Source organism: Elephas maximus, chromosome X (assembly GCF_024166365.1).
Source record: "Elephas maximus indicus isolate mEleMax1 chromosome X, mEleMax1 primary haplotype, whole genome shotgun sequence".
In the NCBI taxonomy this organism is placed as follows: domain Eukaryota; kingdom Metazoa; phylum Chordata; class Mammalia; order Proboscidea; family Elephantidae; genus Elephas; species Elephas maximus.
The window spans coordinates 137,715,448-137,741,024 of NC_064846.1; the positions used below are offsets into that span (position 1 = coordinate 137,715,448).

Genomic DNA, 25,577 nt, shown 5'->3' on the forward strand with positions numbered 1-25,577 from the left:
TATGTAAGAGAATGCCTTCATTCTTAGGAAACACACACTGAAGTATTTAGGAGTATAAAGATGTAATGTCTGCAGGTTAATCTCAAATGGTTCATAAGAGAGGGAGAAGGAGAGAATAACACAAACATGACAAAATAGTAATAACAGGTGAATCTGGGTGAAGGACATAAAGGAATTCCTTGAACTATTCTTATGGCTCTTCTATTAGTTTGAAATCATTTCAAAAGAAAGTTATAAATATCAGATGAAGTTATTTTAGATTGACCTACTAGAATACTATAAGTTGCAGACATTCAGTTTTCTCAAGGGGTCGATTTAACATCAAGAGATCTCTGTCAAAGTCTCATTATATAGCTAAGTCTTTGCAAATTGGAAGGCCACCTTCAGAAGAAAAGGATTTATTGAAACTGCCCATCACGTGCCCTGAAATAATGTCTTTAATAACTTTTTTTTTTCACCATGAACAGACTTTACATTCGATTATTTGTTTATATTAGTATCAAGTTACGCCTTTGGTGTTTCGTATTTCTGAATCGGTATAACATTTATGTTTGTGTAGAAGAGTTGTATCTCTCTTCTTTGTATCACACATGGTATTTGACAAGCATCTGGACAGAATTTCAGTACTGAGCAGTGCTTTAATGAGCGGAATAAATGCTTATTAAACAAACAAACTGGAGGAGGTTCCATGAGCTATTGGTGTCTTGCAGGGCAGAATCCTAGCACTCTCAAGATTTTTCATTCTACAGAAGGAATTTCCAGGTGAGTTTACTAAGCCATAATTAACCACAGTGAAACTATTTTCAACTTTGTTTTTAGAATTATCCCTGAGGTCAAAAAGCCATGTGAGGGCTGTATAAAAAATGAAAAGCAAGGAGAAGTTGAAAAAACAAACAATTTATCATATGAAGAAACATAAACAATATTTATTAGAGACAATGACTGCAGAGAAACAGCCAGTAAAAGCTCACATTCACAATTTACTGGCTGTGAAGAAGTGCAGGCACATATACTCATAACCATAGCACTAATATCCTAAGGTGGTTTCCAAGGAAATGCTGCATTTGACAATCAGTTGCAACTTTTATTTTCCCATTTACAAGGCTGAAAAGTTTAAAACTACATTTAATGAAAGTCTAGCAGTATTTATTAGGCATTCAAGTTGTAAAGCACAATTATCAATAGGTGCTGCTGTGTACTTTATGAAAGACAACACAAAAATGATACACTCATTTGCCATCAGAAGCCCTTTCTCAAATTTCAGTGGATATTTTTCCTTCAGGGACCAAGTGTTTGGCTACTAATTTTTGTAAATAACTGGTGGTAAGAGAATGGGCTAGCGCAGAGTTTTCTCCAAGAATAAACCCCATTTACTTCTGCCCTTCCATAAGGCCAAAGGCCCACTTATCCACTAAAGACACTCATGTGGATGACACTACTTGTTTCTTTTATAACAATAAAAAAATAATAACCTGCTTATGAATCTGAAGAACTATAATAACTCCTTAAATAAGCATGGTACTTTAAAAATATTATCAAGCACTTTCACACCAATTATTTAATTTGATCTTTCCAAAAACCTTGTGAGGTAGGTTGGACAAGTATATCATCCAAATTTGGTGGATGAGGAAACTGAGGCATAGAGCCATTTAAGTAACTTGTAGGGTTGGGCAGGGAGATGCCAATCTCTATAGTGGGCTGTCTTCTTCAGCAATGAAGAAAGTCTAAAAAACTTCATGGTTTTATTTCAATATATTTTGAGGAAATACTTCACCCCCATCCAGCCAAGTGATAGCAATTCAGGTGGCACAGCTGTCATGACAAGTTTGAGCATGTAATTAATTAGACGAAGCACTGAGATTTTTCAAAACTGGTATTGTAACTGAAATACACATTTTAACTTCCAACATGTGAGGGAATTTGCTGGTTTGTTTTAGGACAACCCAGCTCTGCTGTCTGAACTCTGAGTTTGCTATTTGAGAAGTATAGTATACTTTTAAGGAGACCTGGTGGTGCAATGGTTAAAGCGCTCGGCTGCTAACTGAAAGGTTGTTGGTTCAAATCCACCAACTGCCCTGGGAGAAAAGATCTGGCAATCTGCTCCCGTAAAGATTTATAGCCTAGGGAACCTTATGGGGCAGTTTTATTGTCCTAGCAGGGTCACTCTGAGTTGGAATTGATTCGACAGCACACAACAACAATAATATACTTTTAAAACAAAAATGCTCAGTTCACCATGGCTTTTGACAGGAAAAAAGTAGTAATTTCTTTCTTCCAAAGGGAATGAGACTACATTTCTCCAAAGCTGGAGTATCTGTATATCAATACTTAAAATTGAGAAAATGTCCAATTTAATCACCAAACCTTTCTGTCCTTATACATGTGTAAGTTGGGCTTTGGGAATCTTACAGACCATCACTGTTAGTTTGGTTTGGGGCTGCTCAAGATGATTACCTGTCTTCTACATTAAAGTAATTAAAAATGTTATTTGGGGGTTCAGATTTTGTAATGGTTCTTGAGCTAGTCTTCCAAACCAAGTCTGGGATGTACAACTGTCCTTCTGCCTGTGTAATTCTGACCACAACTCCTGCTCAAAAAAAAAAAAAAAAAAACCATTGCCATCAAGCTACCATTTTTAACCCGTCCTATGAAAGACTGGCTATGAGAGCACTGGATGGATTGGGCCAGAAAGTTCAGTGATTAGGAGTCCTTAGGCCATCAACCTTGATTGATCTGCAATATTCAACCTGGTCAGTGACCAGCTGGTAGCTGCTCCCATTCCTTACACCCGCTGCATGACCTGAGGCCACTGTAAAGCTTCAAGGATGTCTTTCTCACAAAACAGCTTGAAAATACTTGGTGTCAATGAACACAGCTAACTGGTTTGATGTAAAGAAATACTTGAGATGGCTTAGGAATGGCCTTATACTCTCTTAATCATCATCAAGCCCTTTTGCTAATTAGGAAATAACCACAAAAATATGATTCAACATCTTAGCTTTATTTTACTCACAGTCGTTACGTATTTTCAAGGGTGCTTTTATGTATTACAAGCGCATATCTATGCACATATGTGAATATACATACATACATATATATATGTCTACATTGGGAGTGTATGTTGTATGAAGTATCCTTTTGATTATGTAGGTTCACTACTTAATTTAGGCCTATTAAAATAGGGCAAGTGACAGATCATGTTCTAACAGGGAGAACATAGATGATTTGTAGTTTTATTCTTATTTGGTTAAAAAATTAAAAAAAAATTATCTGCTGCCTAGATGTCCCCATAAAATTAAACCACAAATATCAATTAAACCAAGAGAATTTCAAAAGAGAAAAAAAATAACTCATAAAAATAAAATGGAGGCTCTGCGGTTTAGGAGCTTACAGATATATTTTTATGGGATTGTATAAAAATATTACGCAATATGTATGCCCTGTTAAAGAATAGTTACTGTTTCATTGATCTCTGAATGTACTGGGAATTGATCGTCAAATTGTGTTTTGTTTTGGTTGTGTATGAAATTACTTATAAATTCAACACCAACAGGAATTTTTTAAGAATTAGCAGAAGTGAGATGGCCAGATAAATGTTTTGTACTTTAATAGAGTCAGAGAAGTGGATCCCTATTCATCCTGGTAAAAATAGAGTCCATAAGTAGGTGCTCAGATTTTCCTCTAATCCTTATCCTAAATCAGTATGATCTTAACCTGTTTCTAGGCATTTCACTGTCACCGTTTTAATGGTAGAAATGATGGCCCTACATCCAGGCATTTTTCCAAAACAATTGAGGATATCGTACAAATCCCTTTTTGTGAAACAAATAAAGTACCAGATTAAAGGAGAAATTACAGAGGATATGAGGGTGTAAGAGAATAAAATTGGAGATCTTGTCCAAATGAATTCACTGTTATGTCAAATGAAAATGCATTCAATGAAAGACAAAAATCTTCTGATCATTTCATCTCTTTTTATAATTTAAAAGTTTCTGAAGTCAATCTCTCAAATAATGAAAATCAAAATGCCCTATGTATGTGCACTAGGTGAGAGATTTCTGTGGGGTTTTCTAGAAATTTTTAAGTTAAACAAGGTAACTTTTCTAAAACATTCCTGGCAGGCAAGGAAGGGGGCAGTGAAGACTGTGAGCTTTCTTTTCTTTTCTTTTTTAAGAAGACAAATCCTAGAAAATTCTACCAGAAATTTCCCAGAATTGTAGGACAGGCTTGAACCTTGAAACCTTGAGAAGGTTTAAATCTACCTTCTAGGAGATTCATATCTTCAACCATCCTGAGATGGTAAGAACTCTTTGAGAAGTTTCCATAATTATGATGTTTTAACAACCCTCCTCGTCATGGATTGAATCATGCCCCCCCCCGCCGCCGCCCAAATATGTGTCAACTTGGTTAGGCCATGATTTCCAGTACTGTGTGGTTGTCCTCAATTCTGTGATTGTAATTTTATGTTAAAGAGGGTTAGGGTGGGATCGTAACACCACCCTTACCTGGGTCATATTCTTGATCCAATGTAAAGGGAGTTTCCCTGGGGTGTGGTCTGCACCACCTTTTAATGCTCAAGTGATAAAAAGGGAAGGGAAGCGAACAGAGAAGGGGGACCTCCTACCACCAAGAAAGCAGCACCAGGAGCAGAACGCATCCTTTGGACTCAGGGTCCTGCGCAGAGAAGCTCCTAGTCTGGGGGAAGATTGATGAGAAGGCTGACAGAGAGAGAAAGCCTTCCCCTGGAGCCGACACCCTGAATTTGGACTTTTAGCCCTTATAGGGTTGCTATGAATCGGAATGGACTTGACGGCAATGTTTTTTGTTTTTTTTTTTTTACTGCGAGGATATAAACTCTTTGTTAAAGCCATCCACTTGTGGTATTTCTGTTATAGCAGCACTAGATGACTAAGACACTCCTGATCTAGAATTTCTTCAGCATATCTAAGGAATATAACTTGCCTAAAATCCCACCACTTTCATAACCAAATTTAGAATTCAGTTTTGCATTGATGGATCCTTGGGAATAAAATCTCCAAATCTAGGCTCTTTAATCAACTGGAACTCAGAGATGGCATGCCAAGGTGGTTATAGCTGTTTATATACAAAAGGGCCTGATGAAATGAAAATGGGGCATCTGTCCATTAAAAAATAAATAAATAAAAACTTGAACAGCCCTCCTGTTAAACTCCAACAGAAATGATGTTGCTGATGGCAAAACCCCAGTAACCTTCTCTGATCAGCAGGAGAGCTCTTGGGCAAAAACTATGCTCAGGATAATAAATCATCAGGCTACGCAGGTCTGCAGTCCAGAAGACTTGAAAACAAGAAAGCGCCTCTCCTCATCCGACCTGATGGATCGAACCAGTCCAATTCAGATTTCATGGGTTAATGTTCTGCAGTGTGACAACAGTCTATGGTACCTTGTCAGTGAAAAGGCCAGTAATGCCTGGAAAAACATGGTCACTTGTGAATTGTGGTGCTTTGGCCAGCTTCCTCCAACACACAGAGGTTTTCTTGGCTTCTCTTTGTGGTTTCCACGCACCCAAGAGCTCTATAAAGGAGAGAAGCCCACAGGCCCATGAGAGTTAAGAACTAGCTTCCTGCTTTGTTATCTATGCAGAGCTCACTGCTTCTATGAAGAACAGGGATCAAGCCAGAAAACAAGACGCCTGTATCCCAGGAGACCCCAGGTCCTGTTAAACAGAGCAGAACTCGTCGGTGTTCAAGATCTGGCTGGGCACAGAACTGATTTTACTGCTAGAAGGTGTCTCATCTCTGTCTTCGGATGACCTTTGGTCTGTCTTTCCTGCTAACTGGCAGGATCTCTGATGCCTGCAGGCACAGAAGACACACTTAAACCATGCCCGAAAGCCTTCAGAAACACTGGTGGAAAAGAGCTTTTTGCAAGGGTGGAAGAACTGATAGAACACAAGCATGAAGAGAATGGCTGTACAGTACCCAATGAGCAGCTGCAGAATCAAGAGAGGTGCACACACATACATGTAGATGTCGGTCTTGTGAAGGTACCACATGAGGAGGAGGAAGGCATTCTCAATGAATCGCAACATGTAGTACACCAGCAGCCGGTACCAGTTCTGGGACTTGCTAATGAGGTCTGGGCTGTTGATTTTCAGCTGCACAGCCGACCAGCAGAACATGTTGATGCCAGCATACAGCAAGGTAAGGAAGCATAGCACGATGGTGGTGCCCACCCGACTAAGTGCTTTCTCGATGTTCTCAGGGAACGGGGAGCCACTGCACCAGAAGAGGACCCAGGGGTACAAGAAGAAGCTCAAGAAGTTGACAAATACATCGGCCACCACCCAGGTCTTCAGAACAGAGGTAAAGAGTACCAGGACCACAACTCGAGTGGCAATCTCAAAGCTCCTCCAGAGGAAGATGCAGACGTAGGCGAGAGGCTTCACTTTGACCTCGTATTCATCATACTTGATCTTGATGGCTAGGATGTTACAGCGCAAGGCTCCATACACAATGGACAACAGGGACAGAGTCATGAAGAGGCCTGGAGAGAAAAGAAAAAAGAGCACTTTCAAGTCTCGCCTCCACCAAGAATCTTATTGTGGCAGTCATGCTGTCAGCTCTCTGCCCATATTCCTTGGACCCTTTTGTTTTATGTGCACGAGCTGACTTTCAGCTGTCAGTATATGCATCACTGTGTGCCTGAGGGATTTTTCTAGAACTGTGGAAGGCTGCTTTGCCCAGGTGCCCGGTAGGCTGAAGTACTGGGGAATTAATACCCCTGGGACAGCCCTCAAATAATGACTGATGAAAGCTGTAGTATAACTACCTTAGTTCCCCCACCTCTTGGGTAGAATAACTCCAAGGTATGTGTTCTATACCACTTCCCAGTGTTTCCTCATATGATTAATTTCTATGTGATAGATTAATTTCTATGTGATAGCTGTCTTAAGGAGTCCCTGGGTGGGACAAATGGTTAAGCGTCTGACTACAAGCCAAAAGACTGGCAGTTCCAACCTACCCAGAGGCACCTTGGAAGGCAGGCCTGGTGATCTGCTTACAAAAGGTCACAACCTTAGAAACCCTATGAAGCAGTTATACTCTGCACAAGTGGGATTGTCATGAGTTGGAATCAACTTGACATCAGGTAACAACAACAAAGTTGTCTTAATAATGTAACCTTTATTAGCTGCCTTCTTTTCCCTGCTTCACTTCCCTTCTCTCACGTTGGTGTTCCCTTCACCTCCCAAAATAACTACATGTCCTCAAATTCTTGTCTCATGGTATGCTTCAGGAGCAACTTAAACTAAGACAACTTCCTGATCAGATCTCAATCTGTCTGACTATGTAGAGTCCTTCACATGGTATGCTTTGTTTCCTCAATCGGCTGATAAGCTCCTGGGGAGCCAAGACCGTGTCTGATATTTCTTCTTGATGCCCCTCAACACATACAGTAATAATAGGTACCTTAACAGATGGGACTCAGTAACAAATTGCCTAGTGAGCTCCTCTCTATCTGCAGAACTTTTGTTACTTATATGTTGACTACAGAATGTTCACTTTCCTTACTCTTCTGTTGTATTCTTAAATTCTGCACAGAGCTGATGAAATAAGAACGCTACTGTTACTGAGAGTCAATATGTCTTGGGCTGAAAGGCCTTAATGTCTCAAGAAGTCTCAATTCTAGCTGTTTATTTCTTAAAATGACTTATGGATAATGAGTTTTTCCAGTTTATAAGAAGGAGCAGTTTGCAGGGACAAGATGTGGTTCATTTAAATGAAGCATGGCACCATGTTCAAGACCACAACATTGCTAGTCTTGAATTCTAATATGTAAGAAATGTACTACCAATCCATGAGCACAGACTGTGTGATAAAAAGGAAGTATCACTTAATACAGGGTTCCAGCAACTTCAAATATTGGAGCAAGGAGGTAAGGGAGGCAAGGTTTTGAGCTGAGAACCAAGAGCCTACCTCAGGTTCTACTCTTATCTCACTAGCTTACACTGGGAAAATTACAACCTCTCTGGGCTGTTTCCTCACACATAAAATTGGGATGATAATGCCTTCCATGTCTACTTCTTAAAATGCAATGTCTGTGTAACATCATCCTTGTAACATAGTTTTCTCTACCTAAATGTATAATGTTAAATATATGGGAATAAAATGATTTTTTTCTTATTTAAGTTCTGAAACAATGGAAAAACATCTACATTTCATGGTCACAAAAACTCTGAAGCTTTGGTATTTATTTGCCTGGGAGAAGCTCAGTTTTACTCAAAGCATCAAGTTTTCGCATACCCTTTTGGTGCTGATTTAAATGACATCATTCACTACAAAGACTGGCATCTACTAATCAAATTTAAGATAAAAAAAAAAAAGCACCATCACAGGAGTAGAATGAAAAGTAATTGGACTGATTTCTTTTTTTTTTTCTGAGATGTTAATTTACCAGAACATTTTAAAGCAATACATATTAGGGATATATTTTTATATTTGTGGTCACAAATTTCTATACTGAAAGGATACAGTAGTCAATCTTTTTTAGCCCTTATGTTTTCTCCACTATAAGAAACTTTAAGTGCAGAAGATACACTAAGCATAAAGAATTAAAATACACAATTATATATTCATGCACATGCACTATTTATATTGTTATATTTATGGTATTTTAACTCCAAATTATTTATTTCTTTTCACAATACAAGGACCCAAATAATTTTTTAAACATCTAGCCATTTTTCTCTTGTTAGGTCAGTTATTTCCAAATTACATCTTTTTTCTCTATCAAGAGAATTAGTCAATTGGTGCTTAGTAGCAATCAACTGCTGAAGTCTTCAGGGAGTACAGAGAAATTATCTAGAAATCACTGACTTCAATCATCACTTCTACATTGGGTGCTCACTGCATAATGTCACAGATAGAAAGGGTGCCAGAAAGGGAGATACATTTGGAGGACAAGAAGCTTTTACAAAATTCTCGGCATGTACATTTTTCCCTCTAGGATTAAGCTGTTATATAATGAATGACTAGGCTGATGCTCATGCAGATACTCACTTATTCTGATTTATATGGAGGAAAGTTGCTTGACACAATCTCCTAACCTTATCCTCCCAAAGTCAATACGAAGGGGATCAGTTGGCAGTCCCACCCATTTAAGAGGCACTTTTTTTTTTTCATAGAAGTCTAACGTTCACTACTAACCCTATTCTCAATTCCTAGGTGTGTGTGTGGCGGGGTGCTGTTTTTATTATTTTTTTAGAAGGCAAGACATCACTTTAGGCAAAGCTTAAAGGTTTTAGCAATATTCCAAACCCTTGCCACACTCTAAAAGCCTTCTCCTGCACAAATCCAGCCAAATGAACTCTTTCCAAACAAAAAACTCTCTCCCTACTTCACAGAGAAAATAGTTACCATTAAGCATAAATTTGCTCATTTCCTGACTTGACACTATAAGCATAATCTTTATGCAAAGTCACAGAGAACATTTTATTTCCCAGGATTCCTCCTAGAAAGGGAATTCTATCTGTAAGACAAAGGGAACAATTTCTCTATTGCTTTGGAGTGGTAAGGGAGGCTGCCCTCAAGATGGAGGAGGGTAGAAGGTTGTTCTCTGTAATGCAACTACCCTCTATATACCTCAGATCTTTAGTTGCACAGTAAGAATCAACATGAATCCAACCCCCATAATGTGGAGATTGATCCGGTCCTCACATTCCCACTTCTGTATCCTTGTTGCCAGCCTCCTCCATGGCACTCTCTCTCTGACCCTAGCCACCCAGAGCTAGGTCTGAGCTCACAAGTTAAAAGAATACCATCCTTCAGACTGCCAAATAGGCAGACACCAGCCTCAAGTTTGGGAAATCTGCATGACACCCCAACCTTCTGGCCTGTGGCCACCAATCTGGAGCTGGTTTCCCACTACTCCTTCAGGATGCCAGCTGCAAGCTGAGGAGTCCGCACAGCACCCTTACTTTTTTTTTTTTTATAGGTGCCCTATATTTATTTATTTATTTTATTGAACTTTAGATGAAGGTTTACCGAAGAAACTAGTTTCTCATCAAACAGTCAGTACACACATTGTTGTATGACATTGGTGAACAACCCCACGACATGTCAACACTCTGCCTTCTCAACCCTGGGTTCCTATTACCAGCTTCCCTGTTCCCTCCTGCCCTCCAGACCCCGCCTCAGGGCTGGTGCGCCCCTCCAGTCTTGCTTTGTTCCATGGGCCTGTTCACTCTTTGGCTGGAGGGACAACACCCTTACTTTTTGACCTCCTGGCTCCCACTGCCCCTTTGGGTTCAATAATTCACTGAAAGGACTCACAGAATTCACAGAGAATATACCATATTTATGACTACAGGTTTATTATAACCAAAAAGGATACAAATGAAGAAATACATAGGGCAAGGTTTGGTAGGGTTACGAACCACAAAACTTCCATATCCCAAAGGACATGCTATGTTCCCGAGAACAGATGTTCTTGCCATCTAGGAAGCTCTCTAAGCCTTAGCATTCTGGGATTTCATAGGTCAGGCCTACATGACAAGCTAACTCATGCGTCCTGAGGCTAGCTGATGTCAGCCTCTCAGGTGAGTCTTTTCTGGTCTGGCCAGATCCTACTTGCCAGCACAAATTCTCAGGTACAGCTTGAAAGTCCCTGACCAACGTACCCCAATTATTCCAAGGGTCATTTCTACAGAGCCAAGGACAAAGGCCACCTTACTTAGGTTAAAACTAAGTCCTTTACCCAACATTACTAAAGTGACTGGACTCACAAAATGCTTGAGTGAAACAGATTTTTCATAAAAATTAGTGAATGACTTCAAGGGGGACCTGCAGCAGCCTGATATGGACTGCAGTGGCAGAGGGAAACTAGAGGAAGTAAGCCCAGTAAACTTCTGGAAACTGGAATTTTAACCAGATTTCAGAGGGACAGTGATTCTTACCTCTTTTCCTCTCAACTCAGTAAACAAAGTGTCTTTCTTACTGTCTAAAGCCTGGCTCTCCACCTGTACCACATTCCATCACTTACCTCCTTCTCAAGAACCTTGCTCCATCACCTGTCATCATCTTTGTCTTCTAAATCTTCAACTGCTCCCTCCCTGCTTTTTTTTTTTCCTGAGTGTATGAATGTGCCTAAGTCTGCTGAAAAGAAAAAGACCCTCAACGAGATGGACTGACACAGTTGCTGCAACAATGGGCTCAAGCATAACGATTGTGAGGATGGCGCAGGACCAGGCAGTGTTTTGTTCTGTGGTACATAGGGTCTCTATGAGTCAGAACTGACTCAACTGCACCTAACAACTACAAGTATGCATCCAAAAAAACCATCCTTCATTGGCAAAAAAGTACATATTCGTTGAAGCTGTGTGATGAATACATGGGGGTTCATTATAACATCCTCTCGGTCGTTTTGCATGTTGGGAACTTTTGATGATAATGAATCTAAAAGGAAGGAAAGGTGGAAGGGAGGGAGGGAGGAAGGAGCCCTTCCTTTACACTGCACTTCTTTCTGTCTACTACTGGGCCCTCTTTGACACTTTTCAGCCAGCCCTCTTGCATTGTCTCTAACCAAAACACTCAGTTCCTGATATTCAACTCCTTGCAGTCTGGATTCTGGTCTTGCCACTGTACTGAAACTGTTCTCTGGGTTACAATGGCATCCTAATGTCCAAATCCCATGAATTCCTTTAAGTTCTCTTCCCTGACCTCTTTGCAACATTTGATATTATTCACCCTCACTTTCTTGAAACTCTTGCTAGGGTAATGATCACAGCATTTTCTTGTAATCCTCTTCTCAGTTTCCTTGTGGCCCCTTCTCAGTCTCCTTCATAGGCACATATTTCTCTTCCCACTCAAGAACTATGGTTTTATTTTCTCCTTCTATGCAGTCTTCAGTATCCGAGGGCCTACCATATTTCTCTTCCTATACATCTCATAGATGCATTTAAAACAAAAACGGAGCAAAGCTTATCTTGCCTTAGAAATCTCCTCTTACGTTTCCTCTAGCAGTCAATGACACTGTCACCTCTAGACCGTCCTATCTAGAAATCTGTATGTTAGCTAGGACTCTTCACCTTCCTCTCTCATCCCATCCAATAGATCCCTAAGTCCTTGCTACTCAGTGTGACCCATAGACCAGCAGCTTCACCACTGAAGTACCCTCACCTCAGACCCACTGAGTCAGACTGTATTTTGACAAGATTCTCCAGATGACCTGTAACGCTCATTAACATTTGAGAAGCACTACTCTAAGTTACCCCCCACCAACACCACTTCTGTTTTTAACTGTCACTTGTTAACTCTCAAATGGCTTTTGCCCCAGGATCCTAACTGATTTGTTTCCCTGCCACCAGCCTTCCTATTTCTACTATTTGTCTGTCCAGCTAACCCCTATTTGTTCTTCAAGTTTCAGTTAAAGTGTCACCTCATTAATGATGGCTTCCCTGAGCCTTTATTCAATTACATTCACTCAGTTGTACTAGCTGCTTTCAATACTCTTCCAAGCTCAGTTAACTGCTACTCTATTGAGACCTCAAGCCACCTCCGTATACCTTTATCTTATCACTTGGTACCTTTGGTTTACTTGCCTGTTTCTATTTTTACCACCAGTACCATTCACAGTGCCTAGTACAAAGCAGGTAATCAAGATATGTATGCTGAATGAATGAATACATGAAAAGTGCACAAGCTATTAACTGCCCTTTTTTTCAACAATGAATGAAGAACTTAAGCTCCAAATTCTCCACAGACATAACTGTAGTGAACGATGTGAACTCTCAAAGCCCCTTATCAGAAGATGACTTCTGAAGTTACAGACTTCTTATGCAAATACATCTGCCTCCATGTGCCTTTCTCAATCAAGATATTGCACCTGTCTCCTCTACTACTAGAAAACCAAAAAACAAAAAAAAACCATTGCTGTTGAGTTGATTTCAACTCATAGCAACCCTATAGGATAGAGTAGAACCGCCCCACAGGGTTTCCAAGGAGTGGCTGGTGGATTCAAACTGCTGACATTTTTGGTTAGCAGCCACAGCTCTTAACCACTGTGCCGCCAGGGCCCCATTACTTGAAAAGTAGGATCAAACTTAGGAAAGGTCTTTGAGATTTAAGTCTACACTCTACAAATTCTCTTTTTAGAGTAAATGAGAGGCCCACAAAACAGGGAGATGTAGGACCATTCAAGTGACTAAGGAAGCTAAGTGTGGCTTCAGAATGTGGGTCCCAACCAGGAATTAACACATATCTAGATTATCTTAGAAGTGTTGTGTCTGCCTGGCTAGTTACTCAGATCAATGTTCTTGATAGATTCCATGGCCTATTCCCTGGGGTTAGCATCAGACATTTATTCTAGAATCCCTTGTTCTGCTTTTTCTATCTCAGGCCCTGAAAACTGGTCAGCAAGCTGTTGATAAAGAGGTTAAGAATGAGAGAGACCATTATTACTGTCATGAATTGAATTATGTCCCCCCAAAAATGTGTGTATCAACTTGAATATACCATGATTCCCAGTATTCTGTGGTTGTCCTGCATTTTGTGATTGTAATTTTATGTTAAAGAGGATTAGGGTAGGATTGTAACACCCTTACCAGGTCACCTCCCTGATCCAGTGTAAAGGGAGTTTCCCCGGGGTGTGGCCTGCACCACCTTTTATCTCTCAAGAGATAAAAGGAAAGGGAAGCTAGCAGAGAAGGGGAACATCATACCACCAAGAAAGCAGTGCCAGGAGAAGAGCACGTCCTTTGGACCCAGGGTCCCTGCGTGGAGAAGCTCCTAGACTGGGGGAAGATTGACAAGAAGGCCGACAAAGAGAGAAACCCTTCCCCTGGAGCTGACACCCTGAATTTGGACTTTCAGCCTACTTTACGGTGAGCAAATAAATTTCTCTTTGTGGTACTTCTATTATAGCAGCACTAGATGACTGAGACAATTATGATCAGCTCCTCTGCCCCTAGTTGCTGCCACAGATTCTGTTTTTGGTTCTCAACTATGGTTCAAACTTATAATAGATTATACATTGTCACACATGTGCCCCCAAAAGGTCTTCCATAATTCAAAGGCCTGATCTGCATAGACTAATTTAGGCATAGAAAGAGTAGCCTTGCCCACAGTCATCAACATGCATTTAAATTGAGAAAAAAATTAGTATAATTCCATCTTCTCACACTTGTTGATTCCCTAAAAAATGAGGGCACTGAAAAGCAAAATGAGGATTTCCATGCCCAGCAATGGCAGATTAGCTTGTTTTGAACCAATACTCCTGCCAAGAACAACTAGACAAACATCTGTTTGAAGGCGTCAGAGACCTACCAAAGCAGTGAGGATTTGCGGGGATAAGATCTCAGAGAGAAGAAAAGTTCCAAAAGAGGATTCAATATCTGAGGCTGCTTTCTGCTTAAGGCATTTGCCCATAAGAATTCAGGTACTGAGAGACAAAGAAACTGAACACAGCTTTTAGAAGTCTCTTAAAGCTGGTGGGGAGGGGGCAAATATTGACATTCGGGCTGTAAAATGGCTCTGGTATACACCCAATGCTTTTGAGTGTAAACTTGAAGCGCTAGACCCTAGGAGTAAGGATGGACCGAAATAGATAAGCCCATACAAAATACTTAAGTATAGTTACCGATTGACTCAAGATTTGATTGAATCGAGCTGATCTGCATCTAGTTCAACTTCCTGCCAGAAACAAAAGTAAAATCTCTCTGAAGAAATATAACTCATCCAGAACCTCAAATTATCTCAGTTTTTTGGGTTTATAAATATATGACATTGAATTACAAATAACAAATCATACCACCAACAGCAAAAAAAAAAAAAAAAAAAAAGTCAAAATCCAAGCATGAAAACATACCCATAGGAAATACGGATATTGGAATTATCTGATATGGTATTAAAAATAACTATAATTAATATGCTCAATAAATTATATGACAAGAAGGGGAATTAGAAGAGACTGAAAACTATTTAAAAACTCAAACAAAAACTTTAGAACTGAAAAATACAATATTTGCATTTAGGAAATCAACCAGTTTACCAGTTGTCAGCGAGTCGAATCTGACTCATGGCGACCCCATGTGTGTCAGAGTAGTGGGTTTTCAATGGCTGATTTTTTAGAAGTAGATCACCAGGCCTTTCTTTTGAAATGACTCTGGGTGGACTTGAACCTCTAATCTTTCAGTTAGTAGCAGAGCATGTTAACCATTTGCACCACCTAGGGACTCTGTTGTTTGTTGTTAAAAAAAAAAATTTTTTGTTGTTGTTAGTTGCTGTCAAATAGGCCCCTGACTCATGGCAACCCCGTACACAATGGAACCATGTACAACCTGGTCCTGAACTATCCCCGTGGTCAGTTGTAGATTAGATAACAGTGATCCATAGGGTGTTCACTGGCTGATTTTTGGAAATAGGTTGCCAGGCCTTTCTCCCTAGTTCAACTTAATCTGGAAGCTCCACTGAAACCGGTTCAGCATTACAGTAACATGAAAGCCTCCACTGATGGACAGGTCATGCCTGTACATGAGGTGTACTGGCTGAGACTCAAATCTGGGTCTCCTGCAAAGAAGGTGAGAATTCTACCACTAAGCCACCAATGCCCTCATAGGACATCAACAGATAGGTTTAAGAGCAGATTAGACACACTGTAAAGACACTTAGTAAACTAGAAGGAAAGTAAAAAACAAAAACAAACAAAACTTTCCAGATGGAGATGCAAAAAACATGAGAAACTTATAGAAAAGTAAAAACATTCCAAAAAGAGAGGAAATAGAATGGGTCAGAAGCAATATTTGAAGAAATAAAAGCTGAGAATTTTCCAAAACTGACAAAGCTATCAAGCCACAGATTCAAGAAATGCCACAAACCCTGAGAAAGATAAATAAAAAGAAAAACACAATTAAGCACATCATGGCAAAATTGCTGCCCACCAAAGTCAAAGAGAAAATCTTAAAAGTGGTCAGAAATGAATAAACAAAAAATGGATTAACTTCAAAGAAGCAACAATAACAATGGCAAGTGACTTCTCAACAGAAATAATGAAAACCAGAAGACAAAGGAATGACAACCTCGAAGTGGGAAGAAAATAATCACTAAAACAGACTTCTATACCCAACGATAAAGATAAAAGAAAGACATTCCATTAAAAAATGAGAGAATCTGTCACAGCAGAACTGCTCTAAAGGAAAGAGTAAACTTAGCATTTTAATTCCAAGGAAAATGATCCCACATGGAAGCATGGAGAGATAAGAAAGTATGAACAGTGACCAAAATGATAAACACAACTTAGTTTTTAAGATGGGCAAGAAGATTTGAACAGGCACTTGTACACATACACCAATATCAAAATAGACCTTAAACACATGAAAAGACACTCAACCTCATTAGTCATCAGGAAATACACATTCAAACTACAAAGAGATACTACTACACACCCACTAAATTACTAAAAGTAAAACCAAACTGTTGGCAAAGATGTGGAACAACTGGAACTGTCATGCATTCCTGGTGGGAGTATAAAATGGTATAACCACTTCGGCAGTTTCTACTAAAGCTGAACACATATGCGCATATGTGTGTGTGTGTGTGTGTGTGTATGAGCAAAAAAAAAACCCATCATAGTCTAGTCAATTTTGTTTCATAGCGACCCTACGGGACAGAGTAGACCCACCCTATAGGGTTTCCAAGGAGCAGCTAATGGATTTGAACTGCCAACCTTTTGGTTAGCAGCTGAGCTCTTAACTGCCTACACACACACACACACACTAAATAGTATGTACAAGATTGTTTACAGCACTATTATTTTAATTGTCCCAATCCGGACATAACCTAAATATCAATCAACAGTAAAATGGATCAATTAGTTGTGATACATTCATACAATGGAATACAACACAGCAACGATAAAGAACAAACTTTGGCTACAAGCCACAACATGGATAAATATAACAAAGATAGTGTTGAGCAAAAGAAGCCAGACTTCTAAAAATAAATATGGTAGATTGCATTTATATATATATTTTTAAAAAATTAAATAGGCAAAACTAACCTATGGCACGAAGTTGGCTTTGTACTTTAAAAAGGAGGGTAGCAAAAGTGACTAAGAAGGGGCATGTCTTAGTTATCTAGTGCTGCTTTAACAAATTTCACAAGTGGGTGGCTTTAAGAAACAGAAATTTATTCTCTCATAGTCTAGGAGGCTAGAAGTCCTAATTCAGGGCACCAACTCCAGGGGAAGGCTTTCTCTCTCTCTGTCAGCTCTGGGTAAAATTCCTTGTCATCAATCTTCCCCTGGGTCTAGGAGTTTCTCAGTGCAGGGACCTCAGGTCCAAAGGACGTGCTCCACTCCTGGCTCTTCTTTCGTGGTTGTAGGAGGTCTCCCTGTCTCTCTGCTTGCTTCTCTCTTACATCTCAAAAGAGATTGACTCAAGATTGTAACACTGCCCTTACTCAGGTCACCTCCCTGATCCAAGGTAAAGGGAGTTTCCCTGGGCTGTGGCCTGCACCACCTTTTATCTCTCAAGAGATAAAAGGAAAGGGAAGCAAGCAGAGGATTGGGGACTTCATGCCACCAAGAAAGCAGCACCGCAAGCAAAGCGTGTCCTTTGGACCTGGGGTCCCTGTGCCTGAGTAGCTCCTCAGCCATGGGAAGACTGAGGTCAAGGACCTTCCTCTGGAGCCAACAGAGAGAGAAAGCCTTCCCCTAGAGCTGACACCTTGAATTTGGACTTTTAGCCTACTTCGCTGTGAGGAAATAAATTTCTCTTTGTTAAAGGCATCCACTTGTGGTATTTCTGTTACGGCAGCACTAGATGACTAAGACATCAAACCAGTTTCCTGGTTTTAGTGCTGCCTTTTCTCTGTTGCTGCTTATCGCCATCTGTGCCATCTCTGATGTTACAACTCTCCTCACTTCCTTCTAAGCCCTCACCAGAATTGCCTTTCATGTCCATAATTCCACCAACAGTCTCTTCAAGGCAAGCTAGGCTTTTACTGTTAGGCACTTTAAAACTCTTCCAGCCTCTATCCATTCATAGTTTCAAAATCACTTCTACATTTTAGGTATCTGTTAGAGCAGTACCCCGCTCCTGGTACCAAATTTCTGTCTTAGTTAACTAGGGCTGCTACCACAGAAATACCACAAGTGGATGGCTTTAACAAACAAGAATTTATTCTCTCACAGTCTAGGAGGCTAGGTGTCCGAATTCAGGGTGCCAGCTCCAGGGGAAGGCTTTCTCTCTCTCTTGGCTCTGGGGGATGGTCTTTGTCATTAGTCTTCCCCTGGGCCTAGGTGTTTCTCAGCACAGGGACCCTGGGTCCCAAGGACATGCTCTGCTCCTGGCTCTTCTTTCTTGGTGGTAGGAGGTTGACTCCAGATACAGCTTAATCCTGTAGATTGTGTCCTGCTTTGTTAACATAACTGCCTCTAATCCTGCTTCATTAACACCATAGAGGTTAGGATTTACAACACATAGGTAATTACATCAGATTGCAAAATGGAGGACCACCACATAGTATTGGGAATCATGGCCTAGCCAAGTTGACATACATTTGGGGGTGGGGCACAATTCAATCCATAACATGGCACAAGCGAGGTTTCTGGGGTGCTGGTACTCTTCTGTGTCTTGACCTGGATAGACAGTACATGGGCACATTCACTTTTTGATAATTCATCAAGTTTCATACTTATGATGAATATGCTTTTCTGTATACATTTTATATTTCAGTAAAAATGTTTACTTAAAAAATCTAAATGCACTACTAGTCTACCTAATAGGCAATCAATAAATGTTTTTTTCAGATGGAATTTTTTAAGGCAGAAGACTACCCTTTCATTATTATCACAAATTTGTTTCATAGCTATTGTCCTTCTTTATCCTGGCAAAATGCCAAGTAAAAAGCAAACATAGTATATAATCCTACATAGAGCACTATAGCAAAACTAATTCTACAGGTATATCCAGCATGACCTACTAATACTGTAAAGTACACCTTAGTGACTAAGATCTTACTGTTACCAAAGTCCATCTTGAACACCTGCCAATTTATCAGATATTTAGCCAGAAATTGACGACTTTTCCTTCAATACATATTTACATCTCGTTTAGTAGTAGTGTTCAGAAGTGTCAAAACAAATATTATGGCCCATGATTCATAGCCCACATAATGTGATTATTACTATATACTTCACAATCCACAGAGATCCTGAATTCTTTTGCTATTTCTCTCCCAGACATCTTTTGATTTCTTGCCGAAGGAAACTGAGTAAGACCTCTTCCAGAACTAAAATCCCACCAGTTTCTTACGCTCAAAAGAATTACTACACTGTTACTCTGTGCCAGGGACTGTTGTAAGAAACTTTACAGGTACTAATCAATTCCAACGACAGTTCTATACAGTAAACACTGTTATCGGGGTCATTATACAGATGGCACAAAGATGTTAAATAACTGTCGAGGGATCACTCAGCTAGCAGGTAGTCTTACTCTAGAATATTTGTCTTAACTAGGAGGCTCTTCTGCCTAATAAATATAATTAAGTCTTGACGGTTAAGTGCTCAGCTGCTAACTGAAAGGTTGGCAGTTTGAACCTACCCAGCTGGTCTATGGAAGAAAGACCTGGCGATCTGCTTCTGTGAAGATTACAGCCAAGAAAACCTTATATGGCAATTTTCCTCTCTCACACAGGGTCACTGTGTGTCAGAATCCACTCGACGACACTCAACAACATTTTCCTAACAGTGGTCGCAGCTCCAATTTTTTTCTCTTTTATCAACAGGAATCAAGAAGCAGAGGTCTGCTACCCTTAAAACTGCCCAAGGCCTTAAGGAGTCTGGAGAATCTCCCCAGTGTACTTTCTGGAGTTGCTCAATTCTTCCTTGCTTCCACTGAGCCCAAATTTCATATCTACTCTTTATTATATGAGTATTTTATATGTAAAGACCTCCTGAAATCATGTTCTCCAGGCCCCTTGGAATGGGTGAGCCTTACTGTGTTAAGCTGGTTTCTGGGAATCTCCTCCCAAGTCAGAACCAATGATCAGAAAGAAGCAGGGCAGACCCCTCTATCTGCCCTGGCAACTTGTTCTCCTCCTTCCTTATCATCCTGCCTCAGGCAAAAAGAGGGGGCATCAGTGAGTTGAGTTAGAAAAAAGAAAACCCTTGCCCTTGATAGCCAGACCAAGGAAATAAGTACCTGGACCCGTGTGTGGGGCTCTCTATCAGGTTATCTAACAGATAATGGTAACAGGACCACTCAGAACCCAAAGACAGAGGTTCTCCATTCTGCTGCAGATTCTTAGCTAGGTAAGGCGTGGTAGACTCTCTTAAAATAAAATTACTGATACACAATGAACTTTGTAAATAATCCACATGGTCACTTGACCCTCCATGACTGAAATAACCTCTTGCATTTTCTGCCTTGCCTTCAACACTCAAACCACAGACACTCACAAACATTTGCACACACATGCTTGCCTCCACTAATCTGTTAACTCCCACAATAATCCTCAGTATAACTTTTTCCTCAAATCTGTCTTCCCTTCCCTCTTTTCAAATGCTTTGTTCTGCTCTCCTTATTTAATGGTCAATTTTTACATGTTTCCATAGTTACAAGCAGCATGAGAATCTTTTGAAAATAGGTAAGACGTAATTAATTAATTAAATGCATGAATGAGTGAATGGCTTGGACCTACAGAAAAGACCCCAGTTCTTCTGTGTGTGCTTCTAACTGCTCAGTGTCTCCAATTCTAAGCTGCACTATGTGGGTGAGGAATCAAAGAGGGTCCTATGCTGGATTCTTCAACCGTAGTCTCTAGAAGGAAACCTGCAAAGGTATATAAACAGCATTGCATGCTCCAATGAACTCAAGCACAGCCCTGACAACGCATTCCTGTGTGTGGAGGTGGGTGGGAAGTTTGTGTCTTCCCAGTGAGTAGCCCTAAGAAACTTCTATTGACTTGTGGCCACATGGCAAAAAAGAAAACCGGAGTCTACACCTGGCAAAAGCCAAGCCTGAATGAAAGCTCTTGGAGGTGACATGGCAAAAGCCAAGCCTGAATGAAAGCTCTTGGAGGTGACATGAAAGCATTTTTCCAGTACATTTGGAGGAGAGCTGATTTTAGGAGGAATGGATATGAACTCGTTCTGAAGTCTTATAGGCTTCACACTGTCTTACACGTTGACATACTATTGCACAATAGTGCAGACCATTATTTAGATTGCTATAAACCCACTACTGTCGAGTCAGTTCTGACCTATAGGTGACACTATAGGACACAGTAGAACTGCCCCATTGGGTTTCCAAGGCTGTGATCTTTACAGAAACAGACTGCCACATCTTTCTCCTCCAGAGCGGCTGGTGGGTTCAGACCACTGACCCTTTCAGTTAGCAGCCAAGCACTTAACCACTGCACCACCAGGGCTCCCTGGATTGCTATCAAAGATTTTATATATATATATATATACACACACACACACACACATACATATACATAAAAATACTGAGTATAGCTGAAAATGCTTGCTCTTTGGTGCCGAAAATCACTCAACGCCATCTTTCTTAGGAGTTCTAATAAAGAAAAGTACCAGATCTTCTAGTCAACTATCAGATATACACAAGTCACTTCTTTCTTGGATTTGCAATAGTCAAATAAATTCATATGGGTATAGGTTGATGAGAGCAGTATAGGATCTAAATCACAGGCATCTAACATGGAGCAGAGGTTTGAGAAACATTCACACTGGAGCAAATTCAAATACAATACACCTAAACCAACCTTAGGGTAAGAAGAAAACAAGCTACAATGACATTTTTGTAACTAAAACTTTTAAAATAACCTCAAACTTCAAATAATCCACATTTAGCCAATCTGCCAATCAACCAATGCTCTGCTTTAGATAAAAGAAACATAGATTAAATTCATATCCCTGATAGAACACAAGCTTGACAAAGACAGAGATTTCTGTTCTGTTCACTGATGCCTTGCATCAAGTATAGTGCCTGGCACATGCAAAAAAAAAAAAAAAACCCAAACCCATTGCCACTGAGTCGATTCCAACTCACAGAGACCTATAGGACAGAGCACAGCTGCCGCATAGGGTTTCCAAGGCTGTAAATCTTTATGGAAGCAGACTGCCACATCTTTCTTCCACAGAGTGGCTGGTGGGTTCAAACCTCTGACCTTTCGGTTAGCAGCTAAGCACTTAACCACTGCACCAACAGGGATCCTCTGCCTGGCACACACAAAAACCCAAACCAAATCCACTGCCGTCAAGTTGATTCCAATTCATAGCGACCCCAAAGAGGTTCCAAAAGCTGTAAATTTCTACAGAAGCAGAGCGGAGCTGCTGGTGGTTTCAAACTGCCAACCTTTTGGTTAGCAATCACTCTACCCACTGTGCCACCAGGGCACAGGTATTAAATATTTGCTGAATAAATTAATTGATAACAGAATGTACTATTTTTTTTTAAACCACTGTATCGAAATCAGTTTTACATATCTTCTTCATTTACAGAACCATATGCTACAAACATATTCCAAATGGATACTGGCTTTAAAGCTTGTTTCTAATATGTATGCGATCTTCTTCAAAGAAGGGTGGAAAGATAACAAATGCACTTAAAAAAAGATTTTCAATAGTAAGGATGAAATATACACAAGCAAAATAGTATTTCTGGCTGGCCTATGTCTAACCAGAAAATTAAATACCCAGAAATTTTCATTCCCTTTGTAGTTTCACGGCACATGTGTTCTGCTATTCACTCCTACTTTCAAATAGATGAAACCAGTTAACCAACTCTCTGCTCAATATATTATCATCCTTTTTAATAAGCATTAACTAAAATAGTTCAAACATCCTTTGAAAAATGAACAAGAAAACTTTGAAATTAAAAAAAATAGCAAGTTTTCTAGATCCTTTCTAGATATTCATCACTGTGTACACATCCTTTAATTATCCTTGATATTTGGATCCTGGTCCACGTACACAGTAAGAACACAGAAAATGTTCACAGAGTAGATACTAACAACTGAATGTCCTTAAGTCCAACTCAAAGTAGCCAGTTCTCAGAGGTTCTAATGTCATGAATTTAGTGTCTTACTTTTTCCTAAACATAATGAACAATATGTGACATCATAATAACCTTGTCATAAGATGCTTTGAATTTTATTTAATATTATTTTCCGCAGAGAAAATTCAATTTCATTCTGTACACTGAGTCCAGATTACTTCTAGGTCTCTCGAAGCACAATTAGAAACACCAGAAATAGCTTCCAATCTGAAGCAAACATTAAAAACTATACTCATCTCTAGAAATGTAAGAATTGGCTCTCTAAATCTTCTTTCTCAGTCTAGTATGTGCTGAAAAACTGAAGACTCAGCCTTAACGAGGAAAGGCCAGCAATACCAATGACTATTATCCACATTAACATAGCTATGTGAGCCAGTTTGGCCCTTTCCATGTGTTCCCCTTGCCCATCTGCAAATCTCTAGCCCTAAGCCAACCTTTCGTTCCTCTACGCTGCAGCCTGGGTTATCTGTGACTGCAGTGGATGCAGAAAGATTGAGTATGTCACCACTGAGAAATAAAAATGTTAATTCAGTTCAATTTCTTAAAAAGTCTTTAATTTGTCCACATGCCAGTCACCAGTAGTCACTAGGTACTACTAGACACATGCTTAAGGCATTAAAAAACAAAGGTGCTTGCAGTAACATATGAGGGGCACTAATTTTTTCTCCAATTCAGGTGCTTACTTTGGGAAAGTTTGAAAAGTAGACACACAAAAATTGGGTTTGGGTTTGTTGAAAAGATCAACAAAATTGATAACCCCCTAGGTTAGACTGATCAAAACGAAAGAGAATGGTCTTTACTCATGCGGAGCAAAAGAAAAAGAAGGAACCCAAAGACTCAAAGAAGAAATTAGTCGACAAGGCGAACAGTCTACACGAACCATGGCCTCATCTACCCTGAGACCAGAAGAATTAGATGGTGTCCGGCTACCACTACCGACCGTTCTTCTAATCAGGGCCACAATAGATGAGCCCTGATTAAATGGGAGGAAAATGTAGAACAGAACTTCGAATTCCTTAAAAAAAAAGAGAGAGAGAGACCTACCAGACTAGTTGAGACTGGAGAACTCCCTGAGACTACTGCCCTAAGATACTCTTCGAACTTTGAACCAAAAATAACCCCTGAGGTCACCTTGTAGTTAAATATCAAAATGACTGAAAAAATAATGAATATCACCTGTAAGAACTGTGTTCCTTTAAAAAATCGCCTATATGAGACCAAACAGTGAACAATTACTTTAAAACAAGAGAATGTAAGTGGGCAGGGAAACTAGATTAATGGAAATGAAACAACCAGAACGGAAATTCACACACTATGAAGAATGTAACCAATGTCACTAAACAACTCATGTAGAAAATTGTTGGATGGGAAGCTAAACTGCTGTGTAAACCTTTACTGAAAATGCAATAAACCATTATTTAAAAAAAAAAGAAGAGAGAGAGCATGAATTACCATTATTAGAAATTAGGGATATCCTACAGTCCTACAGGCAGTAAATACATAAGGCAATAGTCCATTAACAACTTTTTGCCAGTAAATTCAATAAACTTAGTTCTACTGGGCAAATTCTTTGAAAAATACAATTTACCAAACTTGACACAAGATTAAAGTAAAAATATTTATAGCTGTATATCTATTAAAGAAATTAAATTTATTACCAAAAATCTTTGCATAAAGAAAAAATAATGCACTGCTGTTTGTTTTACATTAAGATCAGAGAAGGAGCCAAAAACAGAATAAATTTCATCAAAATTCATTGAAGTTATCAGTGCTGTGTACACACAAAAATAATACAGGCACATGTCCCTTGCAGACTTGCTGTCTAGTCCAGTGACCCTTAAAGGGGACTCTCCATAATAAATACATGATTAATAATACAGCAAATTAACCTCTACTGAGCATCTCAGATTCAACCAATGCTCGCCAAGGGCCTACACCACATACCAATGTTTTCAGCATATCTCATTTAATTTCATAACAATCCTATAAAAGCTGTGTTGATATATGCAGTTTATAGATGAAGAAACAAATACTGTGACATCAGCTCGGTCACACAGCTATTTGGTGGCAGAGCAGGCCACCAGCTCAAGATCCTGACCCAGAGCCTTTAAACAAAGTAGCAGCTGTGTTCCAGCTAAGAAGATAACTAGAATGAGGGTGTGCCTCCTGAATGTCACATCTAGTGATGTCCCAGAGCTGTGGAGAAACCTCCAGGTAAGAATGTAACACTACACTCTTTGGGCTCAGGCCTCCCCAGTCCTCAATTACCGAACAGTATTTTCCCATGTGTCTGGACCGTCTAGATTTCTCAGTAAGTTCCCGTATTTTTTCATGAAAATTCAATTCAGAACCTACTTAGGCCAGAAAAAGGAAAGGAAAAGGGAGAGAAAGGAGGGAAAAGTGAGCTGAGATGGAAGGGAAAGAATAGAACAGCCCTTCTAACATTTTAATGGTCCATAGGTGGTACAAAAGGTTAAGAAAGACTGGTGGTTCCAACCTACCCAAGAGGCTCCTAGGAAAACA

The 25,577-nt window shown here is 39.8% G+C and overlaps 1 protein-coding gene across 1 annotated transcript in view; it reads right to left on the reverse strand.

Moving 5' to 3' along the window:
• Positions 1–1,894: 1,894 nt before the first annotated feature.
• XK (X-linked Kx blood group antigen, Kell and VPS13A binding protein) overlaps positions 1,895–25,577 on the reverse strand; it is a 52,603-nt gene continuing 28,920 nt past the window's right edge. Inside the window, exon 3 of the mRNA XM_049872537.1 lies at positions 1,895–6,526. Within this exon, the coding sequence (XP_049728494.1) occupies positions 5,700–6,526 (827 nt within the window). The 3' untranslated portion in view covers positions 1,895–5,699. The remainder of the gene's footprint in view (positions 6,527–25,577) is intronic.